Raw genomic sequence first — 18,064 nt, forward strand, 5'->3', positions numbered from 1 at the left:
CTCTCTCTCTCTCTCTCTTTTTTTTTTTTTTTTTGTGTGTGTTTCGTCACTCTCTCGCACTTCTCAACAGAGAAGAAAGAAGCGCTGTTTCAGAGCCTTGAAAAATAGAAAAGCAAAAGGAAATTAATTTCCGCTTGATCCACTACCAAAGAAAAGCCAAAGGAATTTGAGATCAAAATAAAAAAAAAAAAAAATCAAAGGATTTTTTATCCCAGGAAGAAATTTGAAGGCAAAGATCTCAACCTTGGAGAAGTTTTAGGAACAAAAACAGATAATTTATTCCTAGATCTACACAAATCGTACCATAAAAGGGAGCTAATTTTTGCTTGATCTACTGCCGATCATCCGGTTAATTTCTGCTTGATCCATTACCGATGCTGTGTTTTTCTTTCCTGCATATGTGTGTTGCTGTCTCCTCTGGTGGTCTTTGTTGTTCCTTTCTTTGTTTGTGGTGAAGAATTTTTTTATTTTATTTTTTGGATCAGGTGTGGTGAAGAAATGGCTGTATTTCTTTGAGATCTTTTAATAAATGGGTTAATTAAAAAAAGATTAAAGAATGATTAAAGGAAGAATAAAAAAAAGAATGAAGAAATAATATTTAAATAGTATAGAGAAATGAATAAAGAGTTTGTTAGAAGATATATTTGAAAAAGTAGTAGGTAAAAGGTGAAAGTAACTGTTCACTCTTCAAACAGTACAAAAATTTGGAGAGACTGTTGGAGATGTTCTGAGAATGTGATAGCCTAAAGTTGTGTTTATCTCACCAAAATATTATTTTCTTAGAGGCTTTCTTTTCAAACATTATATATTTGTTATAAAACTTTGTAGTTTAATTGATTGACACATCTTAATGTTTTCAACAAAGACATCTAGTGTTCAAATCCTCATTCTCCCATTACAACTATTTAATTATATATATATATATATATATATAATAAAAATAAAAATAAAAAAGAGAAAAACTTTGTTTCCAATTATTGATTAGTTTTACTTGAATATTCCTCTAATTTTAAATTCACATTTCTCATGGTTGAAGTATTTTTTCCAAGATTCTCATATGTATTAGGCAAATGTAAACAAACTTTTGACATGAGGGTAAATCCCACAACCCACCCCTATGTGACTGCTTACATATGCTCAATACACAAGATACATTCTCTATTCTTTTCTATCAATAATTTTAAAAGAGTGTTATCAAATAATAATAATAATAATCATCATCATCTTAAAAGTGTTCATTTTGAAGGAATAAAATATTTCAAGATGAAGTTTGGGATAGTATTCCCTATATACAATACCCCAGCATTTAAGGATCATTTGGGAGAGAATGACAAAAGTTTCATTTGGGACAGAATAAATAAATATAAGGATGATAGAAAAGATCGTTCTCTGCCGTACGTTAGTAGAAAGAATAAATATAAGTTCTTTTGCTTGGTTGAAATGAAAAATGGAAGGAGAGAAAAGTACTGTGTAAAATTACCATCATGTTTGATTACATAAGAACTATTGTTTTTTAGTTGTATATGATAAGTATTTTCATTATTATATAAGAAAAAAAAATAATGTTATCAAGTAAATTAGTAAAGTAGACATCTTATATTCATAAAAAATAATTATCTTTTAAAGGTTAACACATCACACTTATTATATTATATTACTTTTATTTTCCATCAATACCATAAATAAGGGAGAAAAAATAGTTTGATTAGTTAAATTGACACACCATAAAAATAACATATCACAATTATAATATAATTTTAACTCTTTTCGTATTCATTCAATTGACATCATCAAAAAGAAATAATGTGGCATAAAAAGTTCTACATTTATGTCTTTTTATTAGATAGTGAAGAGAAGAAGATAATTGTCAAAAAAAAAATTGGCGAAAATAGAAAGAAAAAAAAAAAGAGTTGCGTGGCTGTAAATATTGTTGGCAAAGGAGTAGAAATTTCATTTTTTGTCCATTTACCAATTTTTCTCTCTTTATCCCCATTTTCGGGGACGATATCTTTTGTGCCGGGCTTACTGACTTGTGGGTCCCACAAACATGAGACCCAAATGTCAATGAGAGAGATGCAAGTAGAACTTACATGTCAATGAGAGAAATGTTGTATAAGATTGGTGCATATGAAAATTTCTTCTCGATCAATTTTTGTGGTCTTGGTTGGAAACACTAAGGACCCACTTTTCTTCCTCCTTTTACCGTGTGAAACATGTTATTCCTTCATTAGTCTTTTATTTGTCCACTTTTTCAACCAAACCAAACTGACATCAATATTTTCCTTGTGTTAGAATTGAAGAAGCATAACTTAAAGTGCTAGTTCCTAATAGCCAAGAGCCTATTAGCTCATTGGTATTTTCGTTGCCAAGAGCGTGATAGTTCAATTGGCATTTATTTGGTGTTTCTAATAGAGATGTCTAGGATTAATTCAGTTTTCTTGACTATAATTATCTTATAAATCCAACTTTCATATTGTGAAAATAATGATGGCAATGGTAGATGAAAAAGATGCCATCCCTTATCCAAGAACTAGTATACCGGAGAATTAATACACAACATTCAAGAATTGAAAGTAGTTAAATAATAGTGAGTTAACTCCAACTATTGAAACCAACCGATATATAGCTAGAACTACCGGAAATCAAAAGCCAAAATAGATGTTATCAAAAGAAAAAAAAAAAAGGGAAATTGTAATTTTTAATCCTAAGCTATACTTTTTTTTACACTTTGCGTCCTGAACTATCAAAATGCACAAACAACCCTCCAAAATTATAACTTTGTAACACTTAACACCCTGCCATTTGTTTTGGAGTTAAGTCTATTGGAATTTAGTATTAAAAGACCAATTTACCCCTCCCTCCAAAACAAACGGTGAAAAGTAAACTTGTCTCTTAATGTTACATTCCGTTAGAGTTAACTGAGAAAATGATAGAAGAGGGTAAAGTGTTACATGAGTTTTAGTTTAGGGAGTTGATCATGCATTCTTGTAGTTCAATTGGGTAAGTGTAAAATAAAGTACAGTTTATAGGCTGGGAAAATGTAATTTCCTACAAATTAACCCGCCGTTTGTTTTGATGTAAAATATTTTCAGTACTGCACTTGTCTATCCCATCTAAAAATTCAACCCCTCCCTCAGCAGTACAGGCTTATAGGATCAGATTCTCTTGTATCGACTAGAAACTTTCATTATTTCATTCACATTTTTAGCACAAAATACCTGTTTTTTTTTTTTTTTGAGAAACAGCACAAAATACCTGTTGAAGTCACATTTAAAACACAAATGGATCTATCTACTTAAAAGAATGTGCATGTGACATTAGGAGTTCATCAGGTACCATATTAAATTTATGGACATCTAGATGAGGATGACCGACCAGGTAAACGATGGTATAAGATTAAGAGAAGAAAAACTGTTAAGACTTAGGATTAGACAACCACGATACTAGTGCTTAAAATTAAAATATAGCCTCAGGCCACCTACACCGTACAGTTTTTATGGCATCAGTTGCCTAGCTGATCCAATCGTGATCAATAGAGCACTCCATAGATATCCTTGTTTCAAAAGTTTCACTGATAATGGTTTAAGTTGTTTATGAAGAACACTTCTAGGATGCTTCCTAGTTCCTCCTACATTAAAAACACATACATATTATCAAGCATTATTGATGTCCAAGTTTGTAAGACCACAAGTATATCCCCACATAAACAAAAAGCTTAATATCATCGTGTAGTCGTTGCCAGCTAATTATTAAATTAATTATGCAATAACGGACAACATATAATATCTTGATTGTAAAAGAACACTATGAACTGTGGCAGTAGAGACACTAATTAAGGTGAAATTGCAAAGATCACTATACTAGCTGACAAATTGCTTAAAGCTCACACCAAGTTGAATCTCATGAAGTCGCAATAATTATTGAAATGACATTGATGCTCATTGAGGAGAACAGGCTTTCTCTTTTCACGATGCTTTGGACTTTGCTGGTGATGGAAGCAACTGCATGGCAGAAACCAGAAATCTACATCAGCTATAATTTCCAGAGAAGCTTATTACTTTCTGTGAATGCAAGCACTAATATCATACCATTCTCCTCCCCACACAGAAGACATTGTCAAGTTATTTTTTTTCCTATCCTTCCAATCTTTTTATATACTTATATATATATATATATATATATATATATATTTATATTCCAGATGCAAGAGTTAAATAAATGAACAGGGGATATAAAGATTGATGGAAAAAAATTGTAAGCACCTGATAACAGGAGATAAGTGAGCTAGCAAATCCAAAGGCTCCAGTTACACGAGGAGTGACTTTCTTGGGTGCCAATTGAAGCAGCCCAACAGCTACAACTGTATCCATGCCTGATTTAATCAGGGCCAGAGACCTCTCATTTGACTTCTTAAGTTTAGCCCGGTAGAGCTCATCCTGCATTCATTGAGAGCCAAAGCATATAAGGGGTAAGGGGGAGGTGGGTAGGTTTGAACAGCAATGAGAATGGCAATTGAAAAACATGTAATATAAAAGAAGAAATAAAAAATGACAACCCATTGTAAAAAAGCATGGTAAAACATACTTGATATTTATCACTGTTCTTAAGTTCCTTTTCTAACTTCTTCATTGATGCAGAAAGTCTTCCAAGCTCTCCAACCTGATATAAGAAGAGGGCAAAATATGTTATGCAAACACTTGCCTTTTCATTTTTTGTATTCTTTTTTTTGGTGGGGTGGGGGGACACAATATATACAGACCAATGATTAAGAAGAAATGGACAGTAACAAACCTCAACCAACGAGGTACAAACTGAGGAACTCAGCCAACAGTAAAGAGATATGCGGCCAATTAGATCAGCCTGCTCCTTGTTCTACAACAAACCAAACATCTTAATTTTGTTTTGCAAACATTTTTTACAGAAACCAATATAGATCAAACAGAACCAGAAACAAAAGAAACTTCCACTTTGTACCTTATAGATACCCGTTCTACCAAGCCACACAATTTGATCAAGAATCAAGAAAGTTGAGAGTAATGCATCTTTGGCCTGTATTAAGCAGAAAGTTGACAGGGTCACCAAGAAGAAAAGTAAGAAGAAGATCTTATAAGCAAACGATCCATTCATACCTTTCCCAGCAAAACGAGGGGAAGGGGAGTTCCTTGTGGAGTTGGACTGATAAGAGCATGCAAGTTGTTGACAAACTGCATATTGACAGAGTGAATGATAGCTTGTACCATAATTAAAAATTTAAAACATACAGGAAAGCAAGATCAATATCAGACATCTTCTACAGCACTAAGCATCTCTGTATTTCCATTCCAGTACTAAATACTTATACAGCACAAAGGCTTCCCTTTCTATGAATTATAGTTTCTTCCCTCTTATTAATTCCAGGAACCAAATCAAGCATTCATACCAAACAGTGCTTACTTTCATCTATAAGTTGAATAAATAGGTAAAATAAATAACACGAAATTTTTTAGACTTACGATAAGAAGTACTAAATCAAAAATTCCAAATAGATTAGATAAATAGAGTTGTTCCCTATTGTAAATGCTAACCTTGAAGAGACGGAAAACCTTCCGTGCCAAGCTGGTTGATTTGTCAACATTTTGGGCCGTGCCAGGCTCTCCATTACTCAAGAATTTGGAACCATATTGTATTGCCCTGCATATCTTGTCCCTGGTTTCTGCCTTGTTCAAATATAATACAACAAACGCAAGTTCAGCCCTAGTTGCATCCAGTGTAGTCATCTTTTATGCTGAACACAGCTGCAAAAATGAGGCACTGGTCAACCTCACTAGTAACTGAGCACTTGAAGCATATTCTTTAGGTGTTGCTCAGAAAGAAAACAGGGGGCACATGACAAATGGGGAAGCTTCCCCCAATCAACTTGTCTCAGAATGATTTAAGTGATCAGCAAAATGAAGACTAACACAAATAGGTCATGTTCTAGCATTACAAGCATAATAATAAGCCAAAAAAATCAACTTAATATGCATGAAGAAGTAAAGGTGAAGAACAGAAACAATAATAGTTAACGCGAAGTAGAAATACAGAAATATTGAGCAATGAAATATATTCTATATTTCAATCACACTTTAAGAATCAGAATTTCAAACTTCCATATAAAAGCATCTCGCATGAATACTGCAGTAATGCAGAAACAACAGGCTATTAGGTTTGCCAATGAGCTCTGGCTCAAATGGCACTTCCTCCACCCATTCTTAGTTGTGGTTCAAAGCTCAAACCCCTCTGGGTTTGCAGAAAGGTAACTCCCAACACTATCTTTCCACAGAGGAATAACTAACACAACCCACTACAGCAACATTTGTGCTTATCCAAACTCAGAAATCAATGGAAGCCTTCCAACTCTTATCCAATAACTTATATCAGAAAATCAATTTAGTTTATGCATATACAATTTAATATGAAAAACATTAAATTAGCAATAATCCTCAATCCAAGACCGACCCAAATTGTTGTGGACTTCGGAATATTCTTTAACTTTTATTTGGTTGCTTAGGAAAAAGGAAGAAATCAAATACTAAAATTTAAGATTTTATTTATTCACTGGGGAGTGGGAAGCCTTGCCAAATACGAGTCTATGGCTTAGAAGTTAGAACAGTTAACTTCTACTTGGAAACCATACGGTTAATACTTATATACTCAAAAATTTTCAGTTTTATTCCATTCTCCCATAAGCCAAACAGAACATAAAACACAAAAGGATATCAAAGAACATCTTAATCACCCAATTCCAGCTGAAACCAATCAGAAACAAACAAAATACCCGGTTGAAAAATTCGAATCTTTGACAAGAAAAACTCAATACCCAACAGACAAAATCAAGTCTTTTCCACAGAAATTAAATTACCCAGCTGAAAAAAATTAAATTTTTGCCACAAAAACATAATACCCAGATCAAAAAAACTGAAACCCTCTATACAAAATTTGTTAAAAGCGTACCTGAAGAGCAAATCAACGACCAAATAATCGGGGTTTGTGAATTCTATAATCTATATATACAGGCAGAAAGAGAAAGAATAGTACCGAAGGAAGTGCCGGATGAATTGGCCTTGAAAAGGGTAACAACAGCTATCTCTCGCTCTCTCTGTCTTTAGCTCCCTTCTATGATTAGGCTCTGATAAGGGCTTGTTTGGTCCTCTTGATTCCCAGTACAAACAAACAAAACGAATGTAATAATAAAATCAATTGTGAAAGGAAACTTTGCCGGGTATATATTTAATATTTATGGTCAGCTGCCTTTTAACCAAAAAAAAATTTATGGTAAGCTGCAATGATCAGGATCAGATCAGATAACTGTGCTGATTCATCAACTGGGGGTCACTTCTATAACTTAGGATCTGATCTGGACCGTTGAGTTGAGTTGAGATATTTACAATAGAAATAGATGTTTGGTCAAGCACGAATGTTAAGGAGGGTTTGGATTAGTTTGTGATTCGGTGTGCGTGTTAATGGTTTGAATAGATAGTTTGTGATTCGGTGTCCTGACATATTTATCCAAAGTTGTTGAAACAAAACGAAACTCCAAAGTTATGTTCTGTTCCAAGTTTGGACGAAGTTTGCAAATTGCATACGTCTACACAATAGGATGAGTTCGGTCTCGGACACAAGCCCAACCGAATCTTTTTTCTTTTTTCTTAAACCCAATCGAATCCTTATAAACCCCAAATTTTATATTTATATTTCGAGAAAAGAAAATATATCGGCATTATTTTTATAATAAATTTTAGGTGATAAATTAAAGGTAAAAAAATAATTTTAATAATGATAAGTAATTTGCTTAGAATAAAAAATAAATAGTAAGTTCCAAATTAGAATTAATAAGTTCCTTTTCTAACCTCTTCATTAATGAGGTGGTGCAAGAGGGGACTTGCAAAATTAATTACAAGGTTTCCATCATTAAATATAGAAAAATGTTGTTGTGGGTTCCAGTTAGCTCAACTGATAAAATTTTTTATGGTTGAATAAAAGATTTGGAATTTAATTCCTGCTTTCACCTTAAACCGATTGGTGTCTTGGTCCGATAATAAAAAGTTATTAGTAGGTGTGGACGTTATAGGATGAATCTTTCTAAAAAAAATAAAATAAAAGATATATAAAAGAGTGTTATGTACATACTATATGACATTATGATAGGTTGATATTGCTTGATGGATAAAAAATTAATTTCAATAGTGGGTTTAAATTAGATCTAATAATAATTTACCACCTATGATTTGTTGTATATGTAGTAATGATTTCACAACAGATCTTAGATGACAAATTATGACTAATTCTAATCTGGCCCATCATTGAAAATACTTTTTCTACCACTAGTAACAGCTGGTTCTTAGAATTTATTGTAAAAATATAATGGATGCAGCATTATTCATATATTTTTCCTTTTTTAAAAACATTAGAGAAAGAAGAAAAGCCAAACCCCACAAACATATACTCCTCCATGTTCCATCCACGCAAAAAAAAAAAAAAAGAATATATATATGTAGGGACACGATTCTCAAATGGCCCAACAATGACGTTGGGCTCGCACGTGAAGGATCCCTCACAATAAGATTTGTAGAGAGTGGGCTTAAAAGGCTGGCGTTTGGTCACAGGGCGTTGGGCCAGACCGGACTTTAGGGAAACTCAGAAAAGAAAAGGCTTCAGCCTGGATATCCAAACCCTACAGCTTTGTAACTTGAGGGATTGGACTCCTCGGATCATGTCCGAGGAGCACTAATGCCGTTCTCCGGTTACCCGGCGGTGGGTTTTTCGCGGTGGTGTACATATACTATCCGGGCATTCTCATCCCTGGAGCTTTTTCCAGGAAGTGAGATGGGCCTCCCTTTTCTGATTAGTTTACCTTTCCTTTTATACTAGCCTACGTTTGCTGTCCCTCGTCCACGTGTAGGGTCAACTTTTCCAGGACTGATATTTGTCCCGTCAATCTAATCCCAGAATTGTTGGGGATGGTTAATAAAGTCTAAAAATCAGGTTCTGTTAGGTGCAGAGTCTTATCAGTGAAGGGTATTAAGGACAACTTCCCTGAGATATTTTCTGATCTTTAGAGTTTGCCCGTATGCCACTTTCATCAATGAGACTTTGGGTCTGCCGAGGACCAAGCTGTCCTCGGCTGTATCCCCGTGCCATTTTGAGCTTCTTATCTTTGAGCTTGGGCCATGGCCTTCTTCGGCTTGGGCCTGTGGACTCCCCATAAGCAAGCGAGCCGGGCCCATAAATTATTGGGCCCCACAATAGCCCCTCAAAACCCTGCTGTCCAACATCTTGGTTGGAAAGGTGGGTTTTGGTAATACCGAGCCTTTATTGTGGCTCATTTAATTCAGCCCTCGATCGACGTTGGCGACTCTTCACCTCCCCAGGGAATGCGCCGGTCTACAAGACGTTTCCCTCAATTTACGCGCGATGCGTTTATGCCGTTTGGTTATCTGAAGCATGCCTTTAATATCTTCCTTTTACGAGACCTCCCAGATTCAACGGTTTTTGATAGCATGGGGGAATGAAACGGGTGTATTGATGTTTGCAGATCTCCTTGGAGATCTGCACACATTAAGTAATCTCCTCTTCGTCCCCTATATAAAGAGAAGAAACAAGAGTTGTTTCTCCCACAGATGAATCCCTTTAATCCCCACCAAAATTGAAACCCTTAGATTCCTTCCGGAGTTTATTCTTGCTCTCCGGTTACATCTTAGCCTGAAATACACTCACCGTAGTATTAAGCAATGAAGGAACCATTCCCTTCCCAGAAACACTATGTTCTAGTGAAGCTCAAAATGGCTCGGTCAGGACAAAGATGGCGGAGACTCAAGATTTGTCCCGCCGTCCTTTTAGCCAAAATCTGAAGCAGGGACTCGTCACGTCACACTTTTGGCGTGATTGAGCCGAGGAAGCACATCATCAGTACCACCCGCTCTTTCACGAGCATATCTAACATGGCGCCAGCGTGTTAAGAGTCAGGACTGGGGCAGGGACTAAGTGCCCCTGCTTCTTCCAGTACTTGGTTTCCCCATAGGCTTCAGTCCGAGGACCATGCAATGCCTTGGTTCTGTCCAAAACTTTTTCCAGTACTTGGTTTCCCCATAGGCTTGAGTCCGAGGACCATGCAATGCCTTGGTTCTGTCCAAAACCTTTTAAGTTCAATTTCTCCCTTTCTTCAGGTATATCATGAGGCGCCGAGCAGGAGGTTGCCCTCGGCAGCGGCTATTTCTCGGCGTGGGCCATAGTCCCTGGGCCCTTATGCAGAACGGGCCTGGGCTGCGAATTCACTAGGCCCACGAATTAAGAGGTATTTATGCAGTCTTTGGCCACGCGGTACTTTTTGATGTCCCAGTGTTCGAGGTGCGCCTTTACGAGGCTCCTTTAATCTTGTGGTTGCAGTTGACGTTGGAAGTTGGGCTAGAGCCATTTTGTCTGTAGCGTTCCTTGGGACGCTGCGTGAGTTGATTGCCACCACCTTGTCTTTTCAAATAAATAGGAGGGAGAGAGAGTTGCTTTATATACACACAGCTCCTTCAGTTTCCTCCCAAATCACAACTCCTATATTCAGTACTGTCCTCTCTTAACATAACATGTTTGAGGCGAAGGTTGGGAAAAAAGAACTCTCTCCGCCACAGAAGCGCCGTGTCCTCATGAGACTCAAAATAGTAAGGTATGGGCACAGGAAGCATAAGTTCAGGGGAATACTCCATTTCGACCGAGGGGAAAGGGTGTCTCTCCCTCTTTTAGTCAAAATCCGAAGCAGGTTCTGTTCATGCCAGAATTTTGGTGTGTCAGAAGAAAGATTTTCCGCCATCAGCGCCTCTGCCTTGTGGCAGGCAAATATTTAGAGAAAGCCCCTCAACTTCCAGCTCCCTACACCTTTCCTTCAGCGGTGTCAGGCTCAAGTTGGGTTCTCTCTGCACTCTAGAGCTTCGAGGTTGCAGGCCCCAGGCTGGGTTCTTTTGCTGCCTGAGTTATGGGCATGTAAAAGCACTGAGGAAGAACGAGGTCTTGAAGCAATAGCCAACCTCTTTTCTGTGCCACCTCCTCGGCTTTGTTTTATATATTTTTTCTTGTATCTTCCTATTCAATTACGTAGTGAGTTCTGACGTAAGCTGATTCCAGCTTTTCATTGTACGCTGTACTATTTCTTTGTTTTAGTAAAAATAGAAATTTATTTACATGTTTTGAGTACTGATCTTTTGGCAACACTACTTTGTGAATGGGTGTGCTCCATGGGTGTGTTTCTTCAAGAATATTTAGAGCAAGATACCTTGAAACATAATCTAACTAACTCTAATTTACCAATACTACCAAGCATTATATCGGTAATTCATAGTAAATCAAACTTAGGAAACTAACCGGGGTAACAGTTGAATATTCTGTGACAAGCGCGTGAATACCGTCCAAGACTGATAATCTCTAAATAATCCATGCGAGCAGTCGACTGGGAAGTAGGGAACTTCGATTGTGCCTTTGTGTACTCGGTTTCCCCATAGGCTTGAGTCCGAGGACCATGCAAGTCCTAGGTTCTGTCCAAAACTTATGGTTTTTCTTTTACGTACTTGGTTTCCCCATAGGCTTGGGTCCGAGGACCATGCAAGGCCTTGGTTCTGTCCAAAACTTGTAAGATTTCTTTTTTGTACTTGGTTTCCCCATAGGCTTGGGTCCGAGGACCATACAAGGCCTTGGTTCTGTCCAAAACTTGTAAGATTTCTTTTTTGTACTTGGTTTCCCCATAGGCTTGGGTCCGAGGACCATACAAGGCCTTGGTTCTGTCCAAAACTTGTAAGATTTCTTTTTTGTACTTGGTTTCCCCATACAAAACTTGTAAGATTTCTTTTTTGTACTTGGTTTCCCCATAGGCTTGGGTCCGAGGACCATACAAGGCCTTGGTTCTGTCCAAAACTTGTAAGATTTCTTTTTTGTACTTGGTTTCCCCATAGGCTTGGGTCTGAGGACCATACAAGGCCTTGGTTCTGTCCAAAACTTGTAAGATTTCTTTTTTGTACTTGGTTTCCCCATAGGCTTGGGTCCGAGGACCATACAAGGCCTTGGTTCTGCCCAAAACTTGTAAGATTTCTTTTTTTGTACTTGGTTTCCCCATAGGCTTGGGTCCGAGGACCATACAAGGCCTTGGTTCTGTCCAAAACTTGTAAGATTTCTTTTTTGTACTTGGTTTCCCCATAGGCTTGGGTCCGAGGACCATACAAGGCCTTGGTTCTGTCCAAAACTTGTAAGATTTCTTTTTTTGTACTTGGTTTCCCCATAGGCTTGGGTCCGAGGACCATACAAGGCCTTGGTTCTGTCCAAAACTTGTAAGATTTCTTTTTTGTACTTGGTTTCCCCATAGGCTTGGGTCCGAGGACCATACAAGGCCTTGGTTCTATCCAAAACTTGTAAGATTTCTTTTTTGTACTTGGTTTCCCCATAGGCTTGGGTTCGAGGACCATACAAGGCCTTGGTTCTGTCCAAAACTTGTAAGATTTCTTTTTTGTACTTGGTTTCCCCATAGGCTTGGGTCCGAGGACCATACAAGGCCTTGGTTCTGTCCAAAACTTGTAAGATTTCTTTTTTTGTACTTGGTTTCCCCATAGGCTTGGGTCCGAGGACCATACAAGGCCTTGGTTCTGTCCAAAACTTGTAAGATTTCTTTTTTAAGTAATTTTTTCTCTATACTTATTTATTTTTCGAAGGTTAACCCCTAGGCCAGGGAGGGAAGAGTTGGCTTGAGGCCGGAAGCCCCTAGAGCTGCCCGCGCCGTTAGCAGTGCAAGGCGTAGCCCCTAGCAGAAGCTTATGTCAGAGCAACAACTGCACGTCGCCGGAGATGGGAAAAACTCGCGAATCTCTGCTTGCTAGAGAGTTGACTCATGCGCCACCCGTGCCAACGCGCAAGCCTTCCCACAGACAGCACCAATTGTAGGGACACGATTCTCAAACGGCCCAACAATGACGTTGGGCTCGCACGTGAAGGATCCCTCACAATAAGATTTGTAGAGAGTGGGCTTAAAAGGCTGGCGTTTGGTCACAGGGCGTTGGGCCAGACCGGACTTTAGGGAAACTCAGATAAGAAAAGGCTTTAGCCTGGATATCCAAGCCCTATAGCTTTGTAACTTGAGGGATTGGACTCCTCGGATCATGTCCGAGGAGCACTAATGCCGTTCTCCGGTTACCCGGCGGTGGGTTTTTCGCGGTAGTGTACATATACTATCCGGGCATTCTCATCCTTGGAGCTTTTTCCAGGAAGTGAGATGGGCCTCCCTTTTCTGATTAGTTTACCTTTCATTTTATACTAGCCTACGTTTGCTGTCCCTCGTCCACGTGTAGGGTCAACTTTTCCAGGACTGATATTTGTCCCGTCAATCTAATCCCAGAATTGTTGGGGATGGTTAATAAAGCCTAAAAATCAGGTTCTGTTAGGTGCAGAGTCTTATCAGTGAAGGGTATTAAGGACAACTTCCCTGAGATATTTTCTGATCTTTAGAGTTTGCCTGTATGCCACTTTCATCAATGAGACTTTGGGTCTGCCGAGGACCAAGCTTTCCTCGGTTGTATCCCCGTGCCATTTTGAGCTTCTTATCTTTGAGCTTGGGCCATGGCCTTCTTCGGCTTGGGCCTGTGGACTCCCCATAAGCAAGCGGACCGGGCCCATAAATTATTGGGCCCCACAATATATATATATATATATATATATGTATAGTAATTTTCCAAAATTACTTTTCTTATTTAAGATATTAAAAAAAATCTTAACTAATATATTTTTAAAATTTTGATAGTGATCAAATATAAATTATTTATATTAGTAATGAATTGCTAAAATTTTAAGAATTTTATGGTGGAATTACACTTTAAACTCATTCCTTAAATTACACTCAAATAAAACATGACATTATAATTGGCTTTTCAAATATGATATGTGATAAATAAAGAAAGTTATTTAATTTAAGGGTAATTACACTTTTACTTGGAGAAATGACTCTCCATTCTAAACTTGAAGGGAAAAAACATCCTCTCCCTTAACATTCAATTGACCAAACTTTATTAAATGAATATTAAAAATGTTTGTGTACTAAGCTGTCCTTTGCTTAAGGGTAGGTTTCAAAAATTATCTTTCATTTCAGAATTAAGATTCATTGTTTTAAATTTTTAATTAAAGTGTATTTTAAAATATTTAGTATGAATTTTGGTTTTTTTTTTTTTCTTTTTTAATGAGTTGTGGAGAGATTTGTCATTACAAGTGTTTTGGTACTTGATAAATTTTGCATTTTTATTCTAAATTTATCAGTCATTTTTTTTTTTACTTACCATGATTAACTTTTTGTAAAGAAATTCTTATAAAAATTTAAAATATTCTGTTACTAATATAAACAAAAAGAGAGGGAGTGTTAATTTCTTTAAACCTCAAGGGAGGTAAGTGTTTTTTTTTTTTTTTTTCCTCAGGTTTAACGCGGAGTGTCGTTTCTCAAAATCTTAAGGAAAGGTAGTGTAATAACTCCCTTTAATTTATATTGAACTAATTTTACAAAGTAAAAAAATATTTTTTTTATTCTAAAATATAATAGATAAAAATATATATTATATTTAAAAATTATTTTCTCTTTTTTATTATGTATACAGATATGAAATTATATCAAAGTCACTACCACAACTTAATAGACCCAACTCTTATTTTATACTAGTATTTGAATAGTATGCATGATGTCGTGAAATTTGGTAACTCATGCAATCAACTAGTTTTTTTTTTTTTTTTTTTTTTTGGAGGAAGTTGCAATCATTTAGTTTTTTTTTTTAGAAAGAGTTTTAACTTATGGCATCAACCAAGATACCAGTTGGTTTTTGGTGTAGGTAGGGATTGAAATTTAGATCTCTTATTCAACCATAAAAAACTTTACCAATTGAGCTAATTGAAACCCATTAGTTAGTAACTTATGCATTGCACGAAAAAAGTTAATCAAAATATGATATTTTCACTTCCTAAAAAAAAAAAAAATGATATTCTCACTACTTATTTTATTTTTCTAATTATTATTTTTTTTATACAAGATAGAATTCTACTCTAGTCTAATCTAAGTGTATATGTGTGTGAAGCTCCCTCCTGGAGACTTGAACCCCGGCCCTTGCCCCCCACACTTCACAAGTACTTATACTTGTGGAGTGACCATCGCACCAATGGAGTGCGGTAGTTTATTTTTCTAAAAAAATACAATTATAATAAATGTATGTTAATAACTAACATAATTATTAATCTTTATTTTTTTAATTATAAAGATTAATAATTATGTTAGTTATTAACATACATTTATTATAATTGTATTTTTTTAGAAACTATTATGATTTTATTATATATGAAACTTGCTATTTTACCATTTAAAGAAAATATTATGTGGCAATATTATAATGAATGGTGTAAATATAGAAGGTGTAAGGACTCAATTTGTAACGACCCAAAATGATGTTGGGTTCGCACGTAAAAAGGCCCAAACAATATCATTTGTAAAGCGTGGGTTTGAAAGGTTAGGTCTTGGTTACCGGATGGTAGTTCAGGTTGGCTCCGGTCAGTGAATCTCGTCCGAGGAGTCTGGAGAGCTCTATGCTCTTCTTGTTCTCCTTGTTTCTAGGACACCATGGCTGGGAGGACGGGTTGGCCCCCCCCCCCCCCCCTCTCACACTGCCTCTCTTACCCTTTTATACGGGCATTTATCCTCTTACCAGCGTCCACGTGTAAGCTCAATTTCCTAGGTCTTAAGACTTGTCCTGTCAGCCCATACCTAGAGTGGTTGGGGGTGGTTGTAAAAACTAAAGAGCATGGCTCTGTTAGGTGCAGAGTATTGAATGGCAGTAATGACAGCTTTCCCTTTGTCCTTGGTCGTTATACTATCTAACGTCTCCTTCTCTATTGACATAGATATTTTGGATTTTTTTTCAAACTGTTCTTATACCGTTTTTGCCCTTTCTTCCAGGGAGACCTCGGATATGCCGAGGACAGAATCATCATCGGCTATGTCTCAAGACTATTTGGCCCTTTTATTACACATCCTCTGCTATACCCTTCTTCGGCTCGGGCCTTGGGTCCCAATGTAAAAATGGGCCAGGGCCACAAATTATTGGGCCCCACAATAGCCCCTCAAAATCCTGCTATCTGACCTCTTGGTCGGAGAGGAGGGTTTTAGTGATGCCACGCCTTCATTACGGTTCGTTTAGCTCTGCCCTTCATTAATGTTGGTGTCTCTTCATCTGCTTAGGAAATGCACCAGGTTACAAGACATTCTTCTAGATTTACACACGATGCGCTCCTATCGTTTCAATGTACGAGGCGCGTCTTTAATAAATTTCCTTTACGAGGCCAATCAAATCTAACAGTTACAGATGACATTGGGGAGTTGAACAGACGCTACCTTACTTACGGATCTTCTTGGAGATATGTACGGAGTAAATGCCATTGAATTCACCTTCCATATAAGAAGCCAAATGAAAGGGTATTCCCTTCGCGTAAAGACTCTTTAACCTTCCTAAAGCCTCAACCCTCAAGCTGTGCTCAAAGTCTTCCTTATCAGCATAGCCAAAGCTTATAATGTGACACATTTGAAGTAGAAGTGGGGATGAAAAGATCACACCCTTCTCAGAAGCGTTCTGTCCCTCCGAAGCTTAAGATGGCTCGGTCAGGGCAGGGATGACAGAGACTCAAGATACCTCTAATCCTCCCTTTAGCCAAAATCCGAAGCAGGGGCTCGTCGCGTCAAACTTTTGGTGCGACTGAGCCGGGGTCACCCATTATCAGTACCAGCCGCTCTCTTATGAGCATAGCTAACATGGCACCAGCGTGTTAGAAGTCAGGACTGACGTAGAGACAAAGTGTCCCTGCTTCTTCCTCTCTTCCTTCACTGGTGCCTCCTTTTGCCTCCCCTTCTTCTTCTTTCCCATCACCAGATCCATCCTGGTGCTTTTCCTTCTTCCTCTTCGTCTCCTCTTCCACCAAGGGAAATTCTCCTCTCAATATGGGTGCTACTGGGGCAGAATTTGGAAAGACTTCGGAGCAGAGCTTAAAAAGACTTCTGGTTGTTTGTTTTTGTTTTTTGTTTTTATCATTGTTTTTGCAATTCGTTTTCTGTATAGACTTGTTTAAGCCCTTCATTGTACGATGTAATATCTCTTTATATTAATAAAAGTCAACATTGCTTTATTTTGTATATTCTACTTCTTCTTTCTGAAATGGTTATGCCGTGAATAGACGTACTACCATATGACTTCTTTTTTATTTTTATATTCTGAACGATACTTAGGGCCGAAATCCCAGTTAATAAAAAGACCTTGCTCTGTGCTTTTTGAAACTATCCAGCATAATAATGCCGATTTGAACAAATGATACTTAGGACAGAAACCCTTATTAAGAAAAAAGAAAAAGATATTATGATGAGCTTACTAGAGCTGTCTGGCATAACAACACCGACCTGAGAAAACAACACTTAGGGCCGAAATCCCTTACCAAGAAAAAAGATGTTACTATGAACTTATTGGAGCTATCGTGTACAATAAGACCGACCTGAAAATGGGTTGTATACCCCAAATTTGAACGAGATGATGGCTGAATACTCAGTGCCGTGTAGGAAGTAATCATACGAGGATATATAACCCAAAATGAACAGCCCCTGCAGGTCGCTGAGTAATAAGGCATTTCGCCATCTTCCTAATGACCTTCATAGCCTTAGCCTTTTCTGGTATTTGGTCCGAGGATTGAGCGACTTAGAATTCTCCTTAAGTAGCTAACTTTTCCATAGATTTGAGTCCGAGGACCATGCAATACCATGGTTCTGTCCAAAACTTGATTTTTAAAGTAGTTGGTTTCCCCATAGGTTTGAGTCCGAGAACCATGCAATACCTTGGTTCTGTCAAAAACTTGATTTTTTAAGTAGTTGGTTTCCCCATAGGTTTGAGTCCAAGGACCATGCAATACCTTGGTTCTGTTCAAAACTTGATTTTTTAAGTAATTGGGGGAATTAACCCCTCGGCTATGCGCGGGACCTTGGTTTAGGGGGATGAGCTCCTCGACCAAGCCCCTA

The 18,064-nt window shown here is 37.4% G+C and overlaps 1 protein-coding gene across 3 annotated transcripts; it reads right to left on the reverse strand.

Annotated features, from left to right (window-relative positions):
- Window positions 1–3,367: 3,367 nt before the first annotated feature.
- LOC126697012 (peroxisomal membrane protein 11C) lies at window positions 3,368–7,470 on the reverse strand. 3 transcript variants are annotated; one of them, XR_007646132.1, is made up of 9 exons: window positions 7,057–7,463; window positions 5,565–5,774; window positions 5,130–5,204; window positions 4,975–5,049; window positions 4,792–4,872; window positions 4,585–4,659; window positions 4,263–4,436; window positions 3,890–4,001; window positions 3,368–3,628 (listed from the first exon to the last, which is right to left on the reverse strand). XR_007646132.1 is itself a non-coding variant. In XM_050393801.1 (8 exons), exons 2-8 carry the CDS (start codon window positions 5,754–5,756, stop codon window positions 3,966–3,968), a joined length of 708 nt encoding a protein of 235 aa, XP_050249758.1. In that variant the 5' UTR covers window positions 5,757–5,774; window positions 6,973–7,470; the 3' UTR covers window positions 3,696–3,965. The 3 variants fall into 3 exon arrangements, 2 of the variants coding, with proteins under 2 accessions (XP_050249758.1, XP_050249757.1); XM_050393801.1 differs by lacking the exon at window positions 3,368–3,628 and having other exon boundaries at window positions 3,696–4,001; window positions 6,973–7,470; XM_050393800.1 differs by lacking the exon at window positions 3,368–3,628 and having other exon boundaries at window positions 3,696–4,001; window positions 7,057–7,461.
- Window positions 7,471–18,064: the final 10,594 nt, after the last annotated feature.

This window comes from Quercus robur, chromosome 8 (assembly GCF_932294415.1).
Source record: "Quercus robur chromosome 8, dhQueRobu3.1, whole genome shotgun sequence".
NCBI lineage: Eukaryota > Viridiplantae > Streptophyta > Magnoliopsida > Fagales > Fagaceae > Quercus > Quercus robur.

Coding starts and splice junctions, on each gene's coding strand:
- LOC126697012 (XM_050393801.1), bottom strand. CDS start 5,756: ATGACTACACTGGATGCAACTAGGGCTGAACTTGCGTTTGTTGTATTA. Junction 4,437..4,584: donor AGAACAGTGATAAATATCAA/GTATGTTTTACC, acceptor CAATGAATGCAG/GATGAGCTCTACCGGGCTAA. Junction 4,002..4,262: donor CACTTATCTCCTGTTATCAG/GTGCTTACAATT, acceptor TCTGCCATGCAG/TTGCTTCCATCACCAGCAAA.